A 19983-nucleotide genomic window follows, 5' to 3' on the forward strand; every position below is an offset into this window, starting at 1 on the left:
GGGAGGCAGCCCCGGCCCCGGGCCCGGCCCGCTGCTCCCGCCTCCCGTGCGCGGAGCCCCTTTCCGCGGGGGTGTGCGGCTGGCCGGGGTCGCCCTGCGGTCCCCGGCGCAGCCGGCACTGCTGAGCCCCCCGTGCAGCCCGGTTCCTCTCGGCCTCGGTCCCGCCTCACGGCACGGCCCGAACGGGAGTTAACGAGTTTGATGGCAGACCCGCTGAGAAAGCTGTTTGAACGTTGAATGAAACAATCCGAAGTGAAGGATACAGAACAGTAGACAGTTCTCCGTGTCTTAAGATCAGTGACTCAGCTCTGCTAAAACACGGCTTTTAAACAATAATTATTTCCTCATCCAACAAATTTCTTTTGTCTATCTGATACGTGTAGACCATGAAACCTTTCTACACAACAGTCCCTCTGAAATAATAGCTGAGGGCGTTCGGGAGTTGGTTGCTGGTGTAGATTAGATCACGCAGTTAACAATCAGTGATAGAAAACCGGACACAAGTTGACAGGACAGGCAGTGAGCAATAGCAGCCATCTCTGGGGTTTAAAACTCTGCGAAGTGTTGGTTCCAAGGTGTATTACTTCAAGATTACCACTAGATCACTTGTGCAACCCCAGTTAGCTAGAACTTTGCCGAAATTCTTACCTAAATTTTCAGAACCAGCTAAAAGTTATTGTTTGTTCCAGGAGCCCCAAATAGATAACTCATATAGAAACTAAAGGAGGTGAAGGCAGGACATCCTGAAAATGCTACAGCTGTAACAGCAGTCTGATTGACTCCTCAGCCTCCCGACCAAGCTGTGTCTGCTGGTTCATACACTTTTGATAAGGAATGTGACTGCATTACCTGTGAAGTTTACTTGCTAATGGGAACCTGCCCTCATTTATTTCCCATGGGAGCTAGTAGTTGCTAGATCTGACAGAGAAACTGAGCCAAGTGGTATTTTGTTGTTGTGTTTCTGCTTGAAATGTTAGTGCTGTATCTTACCTGTGAAGTTCAGCACTGGATCACTGCAGGTGTAGGGATGATCTATTTCTGTCCAGCAAATGCAAAGCCATCTCCTGCTACACAACAGTGTGGGCAAGTAAATGTAGTATGCTGCTTGGAGAACTTTGAGTCTTGTCATGATAGTTTTGGTTTTTAAAATTTATCCTTCAAGTGAACTTTGTCTGAAACTGTGAATGTAAACTTTGGTGTTGTATTTACATAATGCATGCACAAGGTAATTCTTATGCTGGTAGAGAGTGCTTATTTTCTTGAAAGTTAAGTTGTCTGGGAAGGAGTTCACACTAAAGTGAAAAGATTAATATTAAAATAAGGTAGTAAAATAAAATATGGTATAGTAATTCACATGATGGATTAAAACAGAACCAGGAACTAAAACAGAATTAGTTACATGATAGTAACTAGTAGAATTCTAGCATAGTATTAACAGAGCAGTCAAGATTGACAGTTATCCTAATTTTTTTGTAGCCAAATAAGTAATACATCGTAACACCACATTGTCCTTTTAAAGCACCTTTCAGCCAGTTTTTTCAAATAATTTAACACTTTACTCATTAGCATATCTCCTAATCATGCTGTGAATCATGTTTCAGTCTGAGTTATGCTTAACTGTGCTGGCTTCATTCCCTTTCCTCCTCTTCTGTTGCTGCCCATCCACTCCAGCAAGTGTTGAGTCAGATAAAGGTACTGATCCAGCTGAAAATTAACCAATTTTTTTTGCTGGTTTTGTTATGATCAGGTTGCTGATCTGAATGATGAGATAGGAACACAACTAGAGACAAAGGCAAGGCTGTTTGCTCATCTTAGTTACCTTTTACAGGCCCATCTTTTTCTTCTCCATTGGACTCCATTAGGATTTTTGGACCAGTGTAGGACAGTTCTTGTAATACAGGGATATTCAGGGTTGATGAGGCCCATTAGAATTAGAAATAAAACAGAGCGATTCCCCCCCCCCTCCTTTATTTGGGTGTTGTTGCAGTAGAATTATTGAAATGCCATTACTGTAAGTAAAGCTTAGGCTTGACAATGGTTTTAGGAACTTAACATGAAATGATTTTTCATTATAAACATCAAAGTTTTATGATTCACGTGCATGAGGAAATATAGTTTTGCCAACATGTGGATTAGCAGGAAATGGATACAATTTGGTGTCACCATAAGAATGGGTCATTGCACAGACAGATGAGAGACAACTGTTGCTCCAAGAGTTGCCTTCTAAAGCTGACAAAAAGGGGTCAGAGCAGAACTGGAGACTGAGATTGAAGTGGGCTGGACTATACATAACAGGTCACAATCTAAATGAATGCAGGAGAGAAGACAGCCTTGTATGGCCAAGGCAGCTACAGAAGTGCCACACATTTTGTGTTGTGTCCGATACAGTTTGTGAGGGGATATCTGAACCCGCAAAAGTTATGCTCTACCTGCCTTTATAAGTGGATGAGAATGTGAAACAAGTGCACTCACTGAGAAATGTACAGGTTAGTTCTGTGCGCATGAGGAAGAGATGCTGCCTTTGATTGTCTTGATGTCTTGATCTATGGAGTAGTGGTAGAAGAGCTATTTGTATGTACATGTGTTTGAAGAATTAATCCTCAGGTGCATTACTCAGAGGAGCAGGCTGAGGACATTTTAAACCAGGAAGCTTTCTTGGATCTGCAGAACCCAATGAAACTGAAATGACTCCAGGTTTACTTAATGGGGCAGCACAATGACTTTTAGAGGAAGGACTCTGCAAAAATCTATATAGCCTGTTGGCATGAAAAAAAACTTAATGCTAGTTGCTTATGTCTAAATGAAGAGAAATACATGACTACATTGTATTTTAGAATTGAGATGAGAGAAGAGCACAGTGTGTAATGCTGAGATGCCACAAAGGCTGTGGCTGATGAATACTGACAGGCTGCACGTAGGTGGAGGATGAGTTTTGGAGGTGTCTTGGCCAAGATGGGTAGATTTCATGTCAGCAACAAAATGTTCAGGGTAACTTCACCACTACATTGAGAAAATTCAAATACTGGCTTTGAAAGATAGAAGGATATAGGCCAGAGCGTGTTTCCCCAAAACTGACCTCCTGAGAAAAATAACCTCTAAAAAGAAAAGATCTTAGCTGACAAGTAGAGTGATGCTCAGAGTGAAAAGAGCTGTGCCAGTGGTGGAGGGTATTTTCTGCTTTTTAACCTTAGCAGAATGTTAATCAGCCTTGGTATGTTGGAGGCAAGTAAGAGACTTTTTTTTTTTTGCCAATACAGAGGGAGGGGTTATTTTTCACATTTTTATAAAAAATGTGTCTTATAAATAGGAAACATGCATATGTTAAAAAAAAAAAAAAAAAGCACTTCACTGTTGGTAGACAACTTTTCAGTTGTTTCACATTTTTTTCCTCTTTTTCAAGAGTCAACATTTTTGCATGATATCTACTACCAGTGTAGGATTTGTACTGCTTGATGCTCTTCAAAAGGTTAGTATTTCACTGGAAAAGTCATAAAGGAAAGGGATGAAATTAGAGGGGTGTATGTCTTTTCTTTCTGTTTTGAACATGTTTTCCCTAATTTTTTTTTCCTGTGGGGATAATATTTTTAGTAAAAGAATAGCACCTGAAGTTGTAGATAACCACAAGAATTAGGGTTGAAAGTCTATGGTTTAATTTCTTCCTGAATCTAAAGTCACCATTTCTAGTGGATTTAACTGTATGTTTGTAACCATAAATGAATGAGTTAAAGATATTTTGGGTAAGGCTGCCCAGTAGTTCTGCTGTTGAGGTTACCATACAAGATCCTTGGCATATACAATCTGTGAGATGCCTGTATGGAGACTGGCTTAAAAATCTCTAGTAAATTTAAGTTGGGATTCCTCAAATGGCCATCACTGTACAAATTAAAATACTGAAACATTGCATATTTAGTTGTCTTTTATCTACTATTTTGTGAGGTAACAGCTCAAAAATATATTTGGTTTAAATACCTTATTTGAATTCATTAAATTTATTTCCCAGATTATTCTTTGCTATTTTTAAAAGGCTCTAAACATGTCTTCTATGCATATATGTTAAATTGATGTACTGTTGGTGTATTTTTACTGTTGGTGTATTTTTACTGTTGTAACAGGAAAAGCATTCTGACTTCTTTTAAAATGAGCAATCATATGTATAATCAACTTGGTTAAAACTTCCTTCCTGGTAAGTGCAGCACTTCCTTTGCATCTGGATATGAGAGCGAGCAAGAAAAGCAGAACAGCTTAAACAAAGAAATTTTTTGTGTGAATGATCTTTTAAAATAATAGGAACTACAAAATTTAAACAAATGAGTCATCTTCAGCAATTCAGCCTTTGTTTTATAAGCAGGTAATATTTCCTTATACTTTGTCAATTATAGGGGTGGTGTGTCCACAGTTGCTGCTTTCTGGAAGTCAAAAGAAGAATTTTAGTTAGCATTCTATGTTGTTAGAGTTTAATATTTTATATTTTTATCTGCTTCTTTTATTATCTCCTAAGGCATCATTACACTGGCTTTACTTTTCTCCAGCAGTTAAAGATTTTATGTGTAGAAAGTGTTGCTTGGAAAAGTTCAGTATGTTGCTGTAACTTGGCTTGTGTGAGCGCACTCAGTCAGCACTGAATAATTTCCGTTTTAATATTGGTCAATGGAGATTAACTGAGTGTGCTGGTTTTGCATTATACGATATTTTTTGTTTACTGAATGCTGATAAGGTAGGCTACTCATGTTTAATATTGTTTTACTGGTGTTTTAGGTGTGATTTGATGTATAGAGTAATAAATCAGCATCAGCTTGGGTGATTTTTCTTCTATAACAAACTAGTAGTTCATGTTGGCAGTGTGTACTTTGAAAATGGATGGATATCATCAGTCTGGTGAATTAATTTATTTAAAAGAAGTGCACCTAAGGATACTCACCTTGAATTTAGATGAATGTTAAAATATATCTTCAGAAATAGTCCCTGATTTTGCATCCTAAGGACTTTTTTTAGGTTGAAGTCCTGTTTCCTCATCACTAAAAAGAGAGGCAGAAGAAACTGGGGATAGGCTCATGTCTGTCCAGGCTGCAAATAAATTGCTTGTTTTGTTGCTTTCTGCCATTCCTGGAGCTCAGTGGGACTGCATTCTATTCATATACAGGAGTGTGTCTTTTGATTTCTATGAAAACCCACTTATGTTAACATCAGCAGCATCAAAACAGATGAGATAGAAGTAGAATCAGTGCTTGATTGAATAGAAGCAAGAACTAATCAATATGGAGGTTGCACATTCAAACTGCTTATTCTCAGTAAAATATGGGCAGGATATTTAAAACCTCTATTTTAATTACTTAATCACTGGAGAGTTGGTTGGAGATTTTTTTATTTATATTTGGTATTGAATTGAATAGATTGCATCTGAAGTGGTTTATGTAAATAAAGTATTTGTGACCAGAAATTAAGTGGAAATAGAAATAAAAAATGTATATGAAAAATTAGAAAGTAACAGTAAAGATAAATGTAAATGAGAAAGTAATCAAGTAATTGTATGTTTTGCTAGATATCTTCTGGCATGGAGTTGGGGGATCATGAACAACCTGTTGTTATGAGAGAGGAAAACAAACGAAGGAGAAGAAGAATGAAACCTCATTGTACATCGAGTAGTTTTTCATCAATGGAACTGATATCCATTGAGTTCATTTTACCTACAAGCAATAAACATACTAAAGCACCAGAAATTATGTTACTCGAAATAGCTGGCAACTGTACGGTTGAGCAAATGAAGGCACAGATTTGGATGCGTGCAATAGAGATGAGTCAAACCACAGATTTCTACCATGCATTCACGCCAGATCAGTTTATTCTTCAGTATCAGAAGAAAGGGCAATGGTATGAAATTTATGATAAACATCAAGTATTACAGACTTTGGACTGCATATTGTACTGGAAGGTGTTACAGAAAAAGGTAGGCAAGATCTATGTTGTCCAGAAACAAAAACCATCAGAAGAAGTTCAGGAATTTCAGCAGCAACTTAATGATTTAATTGGTTATGATGTCACTGATGTAAGCAATGTGCATGATGATGAACTAGAATTTACCCGACGCAGATTAGTCACTCCACGAATGATAGAGGTAGCCTGCAGAGATCCTAAATTATACGCAATGCACCCATGGACTACATCTAAGCCACTCCCAGAATATTTATTTAAAAAAATCACTAATAATAACATTTTCATAATCATACATAGAGGAACAACTAGTCAGAAAATTAAAGTGTCAATAGATGACACTCCAGATATGATTCTCCACAGCTTTTTCACAAAAATGGCAAAGAAAAAGTCCTTGATGGACATTCCTGAAGATCATAGTGAACTGGATTTTGTTCTCAGGGTTTGTGGCAGAGATGAGTACATTACTGGAGAGACACCAATCAAAGATTTTCACTGGATAAGACAGTGCCTTAAGAATGGGGAAGAAATCCACCTTGTCCTTGACAATCCCCCTGACCCGAACGAAGATGAGGTTCGGAAGGAAGAATGGCCCTTGGTGGATGATTGTACAGGAGTTACAGGGTATCATGAGCAGTTGACAATAGATGGGAAAGATCATGAGAGAGTCTTCACTATCTCTTTGTGGGATTGTAATAGAAAATTTAGAGTGAAAATAATTGGCATTGATATCCCAGTTTTACCAAGAAATACTGATCTTACTGTATTTGTAGAGGCTAACATTCAACACGGGCAGCAGCTTCTTTCACAGAGAAGGACTTCATCAAAGCCTTTTACTGAGGAGGTTCTGTGGAATATTTGGTTGGAGTTTGATATCAAAATCAAGGATTTGCCTAAAGGAGCACTTCTGAATCTTCAGATATACTGTGGCAAAGCACAGGGACCATCTGCAAAGACAAACCTTCAGTCACACGAATCCTCTAACTCTGATGCAAAATGCAAAACCCAGCTTCTCTATTATGTAAATCTTTTGTTGATAGATCACCGTTTTTTGCTGCGAAGTGGGGAGTATGTGCTCCACATGTGGAAAATTCCAGGTAAGGGGGAAGAACAAGGAAGTATAAATGCAGACAAACTTACATCAGCAACTAACCCGGATAAAGAAAACTCAATGGCTATCTCTATTGTGCTGGACAAATATTGTCACCCAATTGCCTTGCCCAAGCATAGGATATCATTAGACCCCCAGGGGGACAGGGCCCGAGCTGAAATGCCCAACCAGCTTCGCAAGCAACTTGAAGAGATCATAGCAACTGACCCACTTAATCCACTTTCTCCTGAGGACAAAGAACTGTTGTGGCATTTTAGATACGAGAGCATAAAGCACCCCAAGGCATATCCTAAGCTGCTTAGCTCTGTGAAATGGGGACAACAAGAAATAGTGGCCAAAACATACCAGTTGCTAGCTAAAAAAGAGATTTGGGATCAGAGCACTTTAGATGTTGGACTCACAATGCAACTTCTGGACTGTAACTTCTCAGATGAAAATGTCCGAGCAATGGCAGTTCAAAAACTGGAAAGTTTAGAAGATGATGATGTTCTTCATTATCTTTTACAGCTTGTGCAGGTGAGGTGTATTTGCATTCCTGAGCTCTGCCTTCCAGAAATATATTTGCATTACCCGATAATTTACATTTCCTATTTTAATAGGTCTTGTTAGTATTCCCTAGTTTTGAAGTCTTCAATGTTTAGTCAAAGCAGTGGTACTAACCAGATTAATGCAAAATACACTTTTCCTACTTTTTGTCTTTTGCCTTTGTTGATGTTTTTGTGGTACCATTGCTTTGTGTCTTATGATTTGCAACTTGTTTTTACAGTAGTAATTTTTTCTGGAAACGGTTAATGCCAGTACAGCTGTGATGGGAATAAATCCTAACTGTGCCATCTGCAATCCTGTTCATATCGGGTCTGAATTACACAGCACTGAAGAGTTGTTGACTGACTTTACTGATAACTTAGAAAGAGTGTAGATAGAAAACAAGCAAATGCAGATGTTGACATGGGCAAAGCCTGAAGGAAACTTTTAGGTCAAGAACACCAGTGGATGCAGCAACTTCAGTCTTGTGCTGTTAAGGGGAGCAAATTTAGCTAGAAATTCCCCCTCTCCCAAAATTTTGAAAATAGCTGAAGAGTTGACAGGACTACGTCCTAAGATTAAATCCTTCTGGGAACTTGGATGCAAAATTGTGGTTCTAACAGCAAGGAATCACTGCTGCATTGATTTGAAGCACTTTGTGTGCACATCTGCCAGATCAAATCCTGGGAAGGTTTATATCAGTTACATAGGAAACTTGGTTTGGTTGCTCTTCTCTCAACATGATGCCATCAGCTGGCAGTGGCAAAGTCTCCTCTGGTGTCTGATGGAAGGTGTAACCTTGTGTTCCTTCTGGTGAGCACAGCCCCTAGAGCCAGGTAGGTCTGCAGGTCTTCTACACCTCACAGGGCTGTGTTTTGCAAGGAAAGACTGTTATTCTTCAGAGCAGGAAATTCTTTTTTCAAAAAATCAGAGAACAACATTCAAAATTAAAAAAAAAAAATGGATCTACTGCAGCTAGCCACTTTTTATTTCTTCAGGTTCAGAGAGAGCCCAGAATCCCAGGAAAATGAAGTTAGTATTTCAGATTATGCTGCATATTGGTAGTGCTTTCAACAAAGTCTTTCTAGCCTTGTCTTTGCTTGTCTGAAGATTAGGCAGAATTTATGCACTTCTGCATTAACTAAAGGAGTTGCTACGGTTGCCTCATTGGGCCTCCCACATAGCTGCTGCTATATATATGCTTGGCTTGTGAGCTTTCACTGTCTACTCAGTGTGAGTGGCTCAGCAATTTTATTCACTTCTTTTTTATATCTGAATTAGGAGTTTGGGATGATGATTGGTTGCTATCAAAATGCCTGAGAAAATAGGGGAAATACTGGGGTTGTTTCCATTTTTTTTAATTGTTTGTTTTGAAGAAGTACAAATCTGGTGAGTTTTAAAAATAATAAACCTTTCTAACAGTTAAATAAAATATTGTAGCATAAAATAATAGTGCCTTAAGTTCACTGTGTCATTTTTAGTAAGTGGTGGTGTAAGAAATAATGAGCTTACCATCCTTAAAAGTGAAAACCATGCTAGATTCCAACTTTTACCTCTCTGCTGCTTTCCTTGTCTTTATTTCTTAGCTAACTATGGAGCATAAGCTGTCAGCATTCTGCAGCAAAGTTTTGGTATGACAGTGTATTTAAAATCTACATATTTCAGAGAATTGATGTTGGCCATTCCTCTGCTCCAGTGGACACATCTCTTCTGAGAATGGTTGTTACTTTTCAAATGAATACCTTTATGAAAGCTCTATGGCTTATTTGACTCTGCACAGGATATCTTTTATCATCTGTGGAGTTAGAAATCAAGCATTTTATTTCCCCACAAGTTTATTTCAAATAGAAGCAGCCACACCATAAATCAACCTATTGAGCTTCCTATGTCTGTTCTTCTCTGTACAGTTGATAAACCATGGATAGGATACTTAAAATGCAACAAAATTCTTTGTAAGATAAACACCGATGGCTCTACTGCATGTATATGGCGGTGAGTAAAGGCCCTCTGCTGAACTGACAAGGAAAAGGTACACACAAGGACCTGGTGTAGTGCCAGCAGATATTTTTTAATGACCATCTTTTATTGTTGCTGTGCAAAAGTTCGTATTTGACTCTGTGAAGAAAAAAGGGCTGGATTTTTAAAAAACATCAGCTCAATAAGGATGGTCATAATACATTTTTTAATATTGTTTTATGTTAAAATATATTTGCAAGTTCAATAAGGAGGTTTTGGTTTGAAGTAAAGGTCGGTTTTTTGACATTTCAGCCAAAACTTGTTTTTCAAGGTCATGCAAACATTAAGCATAGTATATACCAGAGTGAGGTTTATAACAGGTTTTCTTGGAACTGTAAGAAAATCCATTTGAATTTTTGTGATAATTATTGCTTTTGGGCACCTTACTGCAGTGAAAATTAATTTGTATTAAAAACCCCTCATGCCTCATAATCTCATGCACAAAGTAAAAGGATGTTTGTATTATATTTGTGAATTCTCATTGTCTTTCCTAAATAAGATGATGTTGTTTGGGATATAAAACAGTACTGCAGAGACAGTCAAGACAGCTCTTGCAGAATTATGATACAGGAGAAGGGCAAGTCTGGTGCTTGGCTTTTTTGTCTGTCTGGTGCTTGGCTTTCTTGTTTTTCTCTTAGCCAGCAGCTAGGAAGAACGTGTCTTTGTAACATTTTTATAAGTTGCCTCATTCAGGAAGGTTGACTTGATTTTTTTTTTCTTTTGATTAAACCCACAGGAGGATTTACATTTCAGAAATCATATTGATATCTTAATAATAAAAATGCAACTATGTGCCACAGTAGTTGTAAGAGTTTATAACACTATGATTTGTTTGATGAATTTAGCAGACCTTTGCTGATGGCTTGGTTTCTTCTTTGCAAGCTGCAGACTGCAGTGATCTTGAAAGAGCCATTCTATTCTATTCTATTCTGTTGAATAACTGTTGCATACTTTGTTGCTTCTGAAAGCTGAGCATACTACATGCACCCAGCTCTCTGCGCATCCCTTTGTTTTCCCTTAATCTCCCTACAGGCTGCTTCCTGGCACTCTATTTCCAGAAGCCAAAGCCATTCACCAACCCCCTCAGTCCATGACAGGGATTTTGTGACTCTGATTCATAGACTGTATGCTTCTTATTTCTCTTTTGTTGCCATGGGATATAAGTGCATACTTTTTTCCACCATTAATCTGAATACAAACCTTCTATAAACTTGAATTCCTCAAGCAACATGAAAGAAGCTTCTGGAAAAATGAGTTGAAGTGGAGCAGTTCCCTGGTACTACCCAGAATTTGGAAGTGTGATGGTTTTCTGGTAGACCAATTCACTTGGTTATTGGGATGGAGGAGAGAATAACAGAAAAAAAATTCAAATGCTGTTGTTTACTTTCCCCCCACCTCCATTTATGGCAGTAACTTGGAAATATCTGTGGGCTTGGGTGGAGGGGAGCAACTTTTGAAAGAGGAAAAAAATACTTCTATTTTCGCAGTAAGTAAAAAAAAAAAAGGTCTGGTCAAGTCTTCCTCTTAATTGTATTTCATTATTGTAGGATGTGTATCAGAGCTTTTATTCTGTCACCCATTTACAGAATAAAGGCCAGATAACTGCTCTAAAAAGCTGCTCCTTTATCCTGTTTTTTTTTCTGGGGAACCCAGCAGTGAATCCTGGTGCCCTAGTCTCAAAGTAGTGGATGTTGACCAAAACCAGTATTTTATTATTGAAATGTTTTATTAAAGAGCTGTTAGAAATACATTATTCTATCTGACAGTTATCATTTAAGCATTCTCAGTATCAGTCATACTGCAGACTGTTTTTTTATCCTGCTGGTTTTTGCCAAGAATGATGTTGCTTTGTGCATATGCTTAGGTTGCACTCTGGTCCACACCATGCATTATCATATTAAATAATAAACCTGAAAAGAACCTGTTGCAAAGAAAATGTGCTTCTTGAATCAGACAGAGAAGCCTGAAAAAGACCTGCTTTGTTATACGTTTTCTACTCCTGCAGCAGTATGTTCTCTAGATGTCCTTGGTTAAGTCAAAGCAGTGGGATCTTAAATGTGTTAACGACATTTTCTATGTTTGTATTACTCAGGCTGTGAAATTTGAGCCATATCATGACAGCGCATTAGCCAGATTTTTACTGAAACGTGGTTTGAGAGTAAGTATTTCAAAATACAGGCAACTTATGCTGAAGTTGCTGGCATTATTAAAACCCTTTGTCAAGAAATGAATGCTAATTTTTAGTGTTTTTCTTTACCTGTAGAACAAAAGAATTGGTCACTTCTTGTTTTGGTTCTTAAGAAGTGAAATTGCCCAGTCCATGCACTACCAGCAGAGGTTTGCAGTCATCCTTGAAGCCTACCTTAGGGGCTGTGGAAAAGCAATGCTGCATGATTTCATGAAGCAGGTTCAAGTAATTGAATTGCTGCATAAAGTCACAATGGAGATTAAATCAGTTTCTGCAGAAAAGTATGATGTTACTTCTCAAGGTATTTGTTAACAGGCATTTCTTTGTTGTTAATATTGGTTTTTTTTTCTTATGGTGTGAAAAACTAGGCAGCAAATTGTACTGTTCATTAAGAAAATCTTAGATAAATTGCTGTCAAAGGGCATCATTTTTACTTTCTTTAAAGTGTGAGTGTAAGTTAATAATGATTGAACCAGTAATAGATTTGTTTGCTCATTTCACCCCAAAAGGGGAAGAATATCAATCTTCTAGACACCCAGTACTTTCCCAAGCTTTGGCTTACCTTCTTCAACCTCATGCCATGCCAAATGGAAAACAGATAAGTTCTTGTACATTAACTGAATGCCAGTGCTAAAGAAAGACACAAACATCAACTGGAAATTAAAAGTGACACTTGCCAAGAAATATAACCTTCCTGTAAACTCTCACTAGAAGATTTTTGGCAGGAAGATCAGGGAGGAGTCCAGTGCAGCCTCTGCTATGCCACAGAAGTAACTTGTGGATCAGGGGTGAATATACAGGGCACATCTTTGAGGAGTCCTGTGAGACAGATGTGGTATTGTTATTTCAATACTTATTGTTATTTCAATACTTGTTGGAAGCCACAGTAGGGTTATGCAATGCCTCTTTACCTCTGAGTTTTGCCTGCCTTTTCCCTTCCCACCTCCCCCCCAACTTTCTTAAAAGTTGTTTATCCTCATTCCTGTTGCTTGCTTGGTGTTGGGAGCAAGTGCAAGAAGACATATGACAGTATTAAAATTTGAAAAGCTGTAGAAAGACTACGTCTCCCTGCATGTTCAGTCTGGTATGCTCCAGGCCAGGAAGACCTTGGATTGGAAAGCTTTTCCAGTCTGGCTGTGCAGAAGTGACTGTGGTGGTGTTTCAAAAGGGATTTGAAGGAAATACGAATTTATTCAATATATAGTGTAAAATCTGTTATGTTACCACATAGTGTGAGTTAAGGAACTTATTAAAGCCCCATATAAAACACTGTTTCTAAGCAACTTCCTAAATTTTTTCTTAAAATATTCTATACTCTAAATGTATTTAGTCAGAATCCCATTATTTTGGAAAGAAACGATACCACCTTGCAGATGTACATGTCTGTAAGAGCAGTGGATTCCATAATACATTATCTTTGAAGGATATGTGGGAAAAGAAGAAAAGCTTCAAGGGAAAGCAATCATATTAACACCCACCAGATTTTGAAGTTAAAGAATCTTTGGATGTAATGTACAGCAGAAACTGAAAGATGACTTATATAATTGACATTTTCACTGAATAAGGCTTCCTGAAACTGTGGAATGTCCTAATGAGGCTATATCTAATGTAATTTATTCTCAAATTATTGAAGACATATTTTTTTCTACAGGCACCCTCTACTTCTTTTATTTTTAAAAGTGTATATCCTAAAGTTTATTCTGTAGGTTATTGCTTCTTTTTTGTCCCAACATTTCTATGTTCATCATTGTTCATATTTTCAGTCTGAATGTTTTGTCCTGTTTCATTTCATTCTGTGATGCAGTCTCATCTGATTCTTGTATATATGTTTCTCCAGTGTTTGTAGATTCCTTCCTACTAGGTCGATACTATTCCAGTAGCAAATATGTTGTCAAACTATTTCTTTCACTTTTCACTGTAATCTCTTCGCTTATATTTGAAGATAGCAAGGAATAATAATTAAATAAATTCTTAAGATCATAATATTACATCTTGCATGGGATAATCTGCTTTCATCACCCTCTGACCTAGATGATTTGTCTCCCAAGAATGTGTCTATGCAGCTGTTCCATCACTTAAAATGCATAGCACTTCGTTCTTAAGCCAGATCAACTTGAAAATTGTTTTAGGAAGTGCCTTTAATTGTGTCTTAAAATCAACTATTACTAATCTTTTGTAGCTTCAGTTGGTTTGCTTACAGTTTTCAAATTACATTACTTTATATTTCAATACTCATACTCTGCTGAGTAGCTACAGTTTCTTTTAGGACAGTGTTCAGGTCTTTGCTCTGATACAGGGTAATAGCCAGTGTATTGCTTATGCTGCTGACACTCACTAGCTGAGGTGAGCAAAATACATCATGCATTGTATAATCTATACAACTATATGAGTTGAAGTTTCAGAAGCTTGAGGTTTTATTAATTCAAAGTTTGTGTTTAATTATGAACATTAAAATTCTTGTTCATATCAATATGCAGCAAATTTTTTTTCTTACAGGAATGTGAGATTAAAAAGGCGGAACTATGAAAACAGCTCTAGGAGGATAGGAAATTTAGTGTCTCTGTAGTTTGTCTCATTATGGTTACAGAGTAATTGATTCCAGGAATTCAAAAACCACAAGTCTGTCTGCATTTCTTGTGAGTTATGAGGGAAAATACTTTTTGGTGTGTTCTACTGTGTTTTGTTTTTTAAATGACATTTTAGTGTAAACTCTTACTGTGCAGTGTTTCTAATACTGCAGAGAAGGCATATGTCTTCTGAGGTTTTTGAAAACTTTACCTTTAGGTATCTAAAACAGCCCTGACCATTGATAGTGCAGGTTAAAGAGTTTTTCCTCCATTCCTTGGGTCAGGAGATGCAGGAGGGAAACAATTTAAAATGGCAGCTAAAGTGAGCTTTTTAGCCAAAGTATAATGCTCAACAAGTTTGATTACCTATAACCTGTTTGACTTCCAATGTTTGATTTCATTGTGTTTTCTTTCTTGTAGTTATTGCACAGCTGAGACAAAGGCTTGAAAAATTACAGGGCAGCAAACTTCCAGAAAGTTTTAGAGTTCCATATGATCCTGGGCTAAGAGCAGGTGCACTAGTGGTAAGTATATTCTGACTTTCTACAAATCATTTTAAAAAAAATATTATTTGCAGGTATGTGTCACTTTGTAAAAAGTTTTGCTAATGGGTCAAAATGTCTTATTTCTCTGTGGATACAATGACATTGCACCGACTCTGTAGGGTTTTGTTCCCAGAGCTATTATTATTTTTCTAAATGTAATGACATGCCACCATGTGCTAAAAAAAATTCAACAACCCATGAAATTCTAATCATTAAATGGCAATTATACTTTTTCCATTAGTTGAATACAAGATTTATCCAGGTAGCTGACTTTATTTTTTTTTTTAAATTAAATAACTGTATTAAAGTTTTATCTGATTCAGGGGCTTTGGGATATTCAGTTCCCATTCTTCCAGTTATTTTCATTGTCTTACCCTGATTCATATCTGTCACTAAGGTTTGGGTGCACACTTTCATCACACTGACAAAAATGTCCACCTCAGCTGTTTCTGATATTTCAATATCTCTGTGTTGGTTATGTAAGAAAATACATTATGATTTTGTTAGAAATACACTAAGAAACACTTGGGGTTTTCCATGTTGTGGCCTTCAGTTTTGTGGTGAGATTGCAATTGTGTATGTTGACTCAGAGTTAAAAAAAGATTCATAGGTCAGCAGGTATGTAGTGAGAGGAAATTGGATCATGCATCTGAAATGCAATGTGAGGCCTGGGTAAAGAAGCACAGTCAAGATCCTTGGACTCACTTGATGTGCAGCAAGGACCCTACAAGGAAAGAACCCCTTAATTTTCTCCTAGCTAAAGACAGACAAACCATCCAATTCAAGGAATTGCCAAAGCATTGCAATGCTCAAGCATTGTCTAGATATGGCCATGTTTCTGTTAAATAAACCTGTGCCTTGGGAGATAGGCTATAAGCTGTCTTCAAGCTGAGAGAATGAAACACCTCTCAGGTGAGCCTGGCTGAAGCAGTGTCAGCCCAGAAGCCAATTCAGACATTTCTTATTCGGAAATAAGTTGTGGCTTCTTGGATACTATTTTCTTGTTTGTATTTTGTATATTCTCCTATGTATTTTTTTTTTATGTACAGAAATCATCAGCAGTTTGACAGAAAGTAGTTTTTAAAATAAAAGATTTCTCTGGATTTTTTAGTTTTCCTTCACTTAGGAAGTATTCAGTCCTAACAGGACCTTACTAGATGAACTAAACAATAGATTTACAAAGGAAGGTAGCTATGTCCAAAAATTGGTGGGTTAGCTTTTCTTTTTCCAAACTGTATTAATAAAAATGTTTGGTAAAACAAACTAAGCTTTCATGTTCATTCTAAAAGATACTATTTTTCTCTAATTTTCAAAACCTAAAATTTTACAACTCTAAACAAAATATTATAAGCAAAATCAGAGTTTCTAGTAAATTCAAAGATTTAAAAACTTCTTTCCCTTTTGAAAATAAGGATGGTAAAAACTATTTTGTTTTAAACTACAGGCTCAGAATTTCAGTTGATTAAACATGAATATATTAAAATGCTCTTGTATCATGAATTCTGCTGCTCTCAAACACTGATTTTTTTTTTGTGTGTGTTTGTTTGTTTGTTTTAAATTTTACATGGCTTTATTGTACATAGTAATGTTCAACAATGAATCAGGAATTCCAGAATAGAAAGTAAGACGTACTACAGTTGTATTAGCCAAAATAACTGGAGAAAACATTTGAAATATTTCAGTTTCAGTACTAAATTTACCAGTATTGAAAAGGTAATAAAACTAAATAGGGAGTCTATTTTCTTATCTTATGAATGATTACATTAAATTTGTTTCAAAAATGCCATTTCCCCCATGAATCTGAACAATTTACTAAGGGAATTGAATCAAGCAATCTGAAATGTCGTTGCTAGAAGTCAGAAGGGTGATGATGTGGTAAATTGCATTGGACAATGATTATGTTCTGGTTTAGTAGAGCACCTGTCAAAGTGCCTTTGTGAAGATCTGTATTTTCCAGTTTTGTCAGAATCTCTATTCTTGTTTTAAATCTGTCTGAAGAAGATTTACAAGCTAAATCCAGTTTTGGAGAGTGAAGATACACTTTTCCCTTTATCATGGACAGTGGTTAAAAGTTGTGCAGGAGCAAGGAGGCTTTGTGTGGCAACTGAACTCTGTCCTTTACTTGTGCTCTCAGTAAATTGCTTGTGGTATAGCTGAGTGGAAGTTAGTAAACTATTCTGTAGCTGCTGTTAAAAAGGTTTCTTGTGTTGGTATGCAATGGCTAGCAAGCAATTAATGTGTCTTTCACAGATAGAAAAATGTAAAGTAATGGCATCTAAGAAGAAGCCCCTCTGGCTTGAATTTAAATGTGCAGATTCAACAGCTCTGTCAAATGAAACCATAGGCATCATCTTCAAACATGGAGATGACCTCCGTCAGGACATGCTAATTTTACAGGTATGATAGCTAAAGCTTAAAAAGAATAACATGAATATTTAAAAATATTTTTTAAATTGTTTTACTTTTCCAAAGTGTGTATACCTTGTCTTCAATGTTCATGTGAAATCTGAGGTTGTGTTTTGTATTTAAAACTGTATGGCAAGGCTGACTTCAAAACTGGATCATCTTTGTCATGCTACATTTTTTATGTTACTGTGTGTTATGGATTAACCCTGGTGGGATGAGAAAAGAGGAAAGGAAGAGTAAGAGCAAGAAAACTTGTGAGATGAGCTAAAGGTGGTTTAATAAACAAAGGAGAAGTGGAAGAACAAAGGAAGAAAACAAAGCAAGTGGTGCTAAGGCAGTCACCACATGCTATAGGTGGACCAGGTCCCAGCCAGTCCCTGCACAGAAGATGGTTAACATCCATAATTCCTTCCTCCCTGTTTTATTCCTAAGCATGACACTATTCAGCATGGCATATTTCTTTGGTCGGTTCAGGTCATCTGCCTGGTTGTGTCCCCTCCCAGTCTCTCATGCACCCCAATCTAGTCACAGTGAGGCTGGGTGAGAAACAGGCAGCCTTGGCTCTCAGCAGTTCAGCTGGGACATCACTGTGTTCCCAGCACTGCTTTGGTTACCCTCTAAACCTCAGCACAGTACAAGCTGCTCTGAAGAAAAGGAGCTTCATCCCAAGCAGACACAGTGCATGCTGTTACCCTGGCTTTTCCTGCCATATGCCATACATATTTCACATTGTGTTGCTCTAGAGACAGAACTTTATTTAGTGCAAGATGTTTCTCTAATGAAGTGTTTTTATCATTTTTTATGCAATGGGTGAAGTTAACAAATGAAAGATCAGTAGCTAGAATTACTCTAGTTTCAGATAACAGCTTTGTTAGGGCTTTTGGTGGTATTAATGGGGAATAGTGGGCATGCTTGCTAACATGTTCAATCTCACCTTAGGTAGAAATCATACTATATATTTATTAGTATTTTATAGAAGAGTAGAGATTTCCTGGTTGCAGAACAGATGAAGATATATAAACCCTGCTTCTATAACTGATTATCTTGAATGGTTGCACACTTTCTATATTTATCTCTTAATCAAGCAGCAAAGTAAGTTTAGCCCCATCTTAGAAGTCTGGGCAGTGTTATTTGTATGAGTAACCTGTAATGTTCAAATAATTTGAAATAACTTAGCATATACATTTGTTTTTACCAGATTCTTCGAATTATGGAATCCATTTGGGAAGCAGAATCCTTGGACCTCTGTTTGTTGCCATATGGTTGCATTTCTACAGGGAACAAAATAGGTACGTGATCACACTTACTGTGATTACAAATTCAAAATACCATATTTACAGATGTGTATGGCAGAACTAATCTAATATGTGCTGTAGTCCTGAGGTAAACAGCACTGTATTACACCTTCTGTGAGCAGCCTTCAGTTTCATCTTGGCAGTGGTTTCTGCCCTTCCTTGTGGCTGTGATACCTGTGCAAAAGCTTGGCTTGTGCTGCAAGTTTCTCTTTAAGAACATTATTTAGTATGAAACAGCAGTGAAAGTGACTTATTCAAGACGTATTTTAGTGCATTGATAGGAATAAAATAAAGAGCAAAACATTTATATTTTTTCCTGACCTAAAGCTTCATACCCTATACCACATAGAAACAACAACATTACTTAACAGGATACTCAGGCAATATTTCTCACAAGGCATTTGTTCCTGCAGCAGAGATATCAATTTTTCAGAACCTGTGAAAGAAATGAAATAAGAAATCCCAATAAGACTCTTTATAGCTCTTTAATATACTTTTGTAATGTACTTCCTCTCTAAAATCCATTGCTACATAAGATTTTTTAACATCTTTTTGATTTCAGGATATCTCAGCAATGCAGGAAACCCAAAATCAGTGATAAAATACCTGGTAGCATGACAAGAGAGTTTATTTTCTCCTAATATAAATGTTGTAAAATCGAATTATATTTATTGATAGAATTTTAATAATAAAGGAAATGGAAAATTGTACATCAAAATGCTAGCTAATATAAATATAAGGAAAGTTGGGGGGGTTTCTCTCCTTTAGAGGTGTTAAACCAAAGAGAGAGCTTTTTAGGATCTGATTTAATTTTGTTTAAAATTATATTAAGACTATGTAATGTGGGAAAAATGAAAAAATGAAGGAAGAATTCTGCCAGTGATTCTAGCATTTTCATACTTGAGTTACACATTTCTGTTATTCTTTCATGAATTCTTAATTGATTCCCCATTCTTCTGTCTCAAGGAAATACTATTTGGTTTTCCTACAGAGATGTAAGAATTTATCATCCTTTTTGCACCACAGTAGGGGCATAGTTAATCATATTAACACTCATGCTTGGTTTGCTGAGAATACCTGCAGCCAAAATTAGTAATGCCCAATGTAGCATACTTTGATGTAGAGCTTATGCTTGTTTGGAACAGAACCAAAGAGTAGTGGCATGCAAATGTTCCTTCACAGTATTCGCATGTGGTCCTTTTCCAGGCAACTTCTTCCCTCCCTCTTAATAGTTCCATGGAACTTGGGCAGTTTCTGTGTATTGACACAAGGACAGTACCCCACTCTACACTGAGGACAGGGAAACAGTTGTCTTACATCTGGGGCTGGCATCTCCTCCTGCACAGAGCATTCTCATTCTGTTAAAGACATTGCATCCAGTGCAGTTTATAATTTTGGAAGC

General features: G+C 37.1%; 1 protein-coding gene across 5 annotated transcripts in view; it reads left to right on the forward strand.

Annotated features, from left to right (window-relative positions):
* The window catches only part of PIK3CG (phosphatidylinositol-4,5-bisphosphate 3-kinase catalytic subunit gamma), a 34090-nt gene that overhangs the window by 448 nt on the left and 13659 nt on the right, over nucleotides 1-19983 (forward strand). The window contains exons 2-9 of one of the 5 annotated variants that reach the window (XM_019006767.2): nucleotides 3401-3466; nucleotides 4113-4348; nucleotides 5540-7555; nucleotides 11673-11738; nucleotides 11844-12069; nucleotides 14756-14859; nucleotides 17131-17277; nucleotides 18485-18575. In XM_019006767.2, coding sequence (XP_018862312.1) covers nucleotides 5552-7555; nucleotides 11673-11738; nucleotides 11844-12069; nucleotides 14756-14859; nucleotides 17131-17277; nucleotides 18485-18575 — 2638 coding nt within the window. In that variant the 5' untranslated portion in view covers nucleotides 3401-3466; nucleotides 4113-4348; nucleotides 5540-5551. Of the gene's footprint in view, nucleotides 1-82; nucleotides 4349-5539; nucleotides 7556-11672; nucleotides 11739-11843; nucleotides 12070-14755; nucleotides 14860-17130; nucleotides 17278-18484; nucleotides 18576-19983 lie in introns of those variants that run through there. The other 4 variants (XM_015628813.3, XM_033514523.1, XM_015628810.3 and 1 more) reach the window with 4 other exon arrangements.

The sequence above is a fragment of the Parus major genome, chromosome 1A, assembly GCF_001522545.3.
Source record: "Parus major isolate Abel chromosome 1A, Parus_major1.1, whole genome shotgun sequence".
Lineage (NCBI taxonomy): Eukaryota > Metazoa > Chordata > Aves > Passeriformes > Paridae > Parus > Parus major.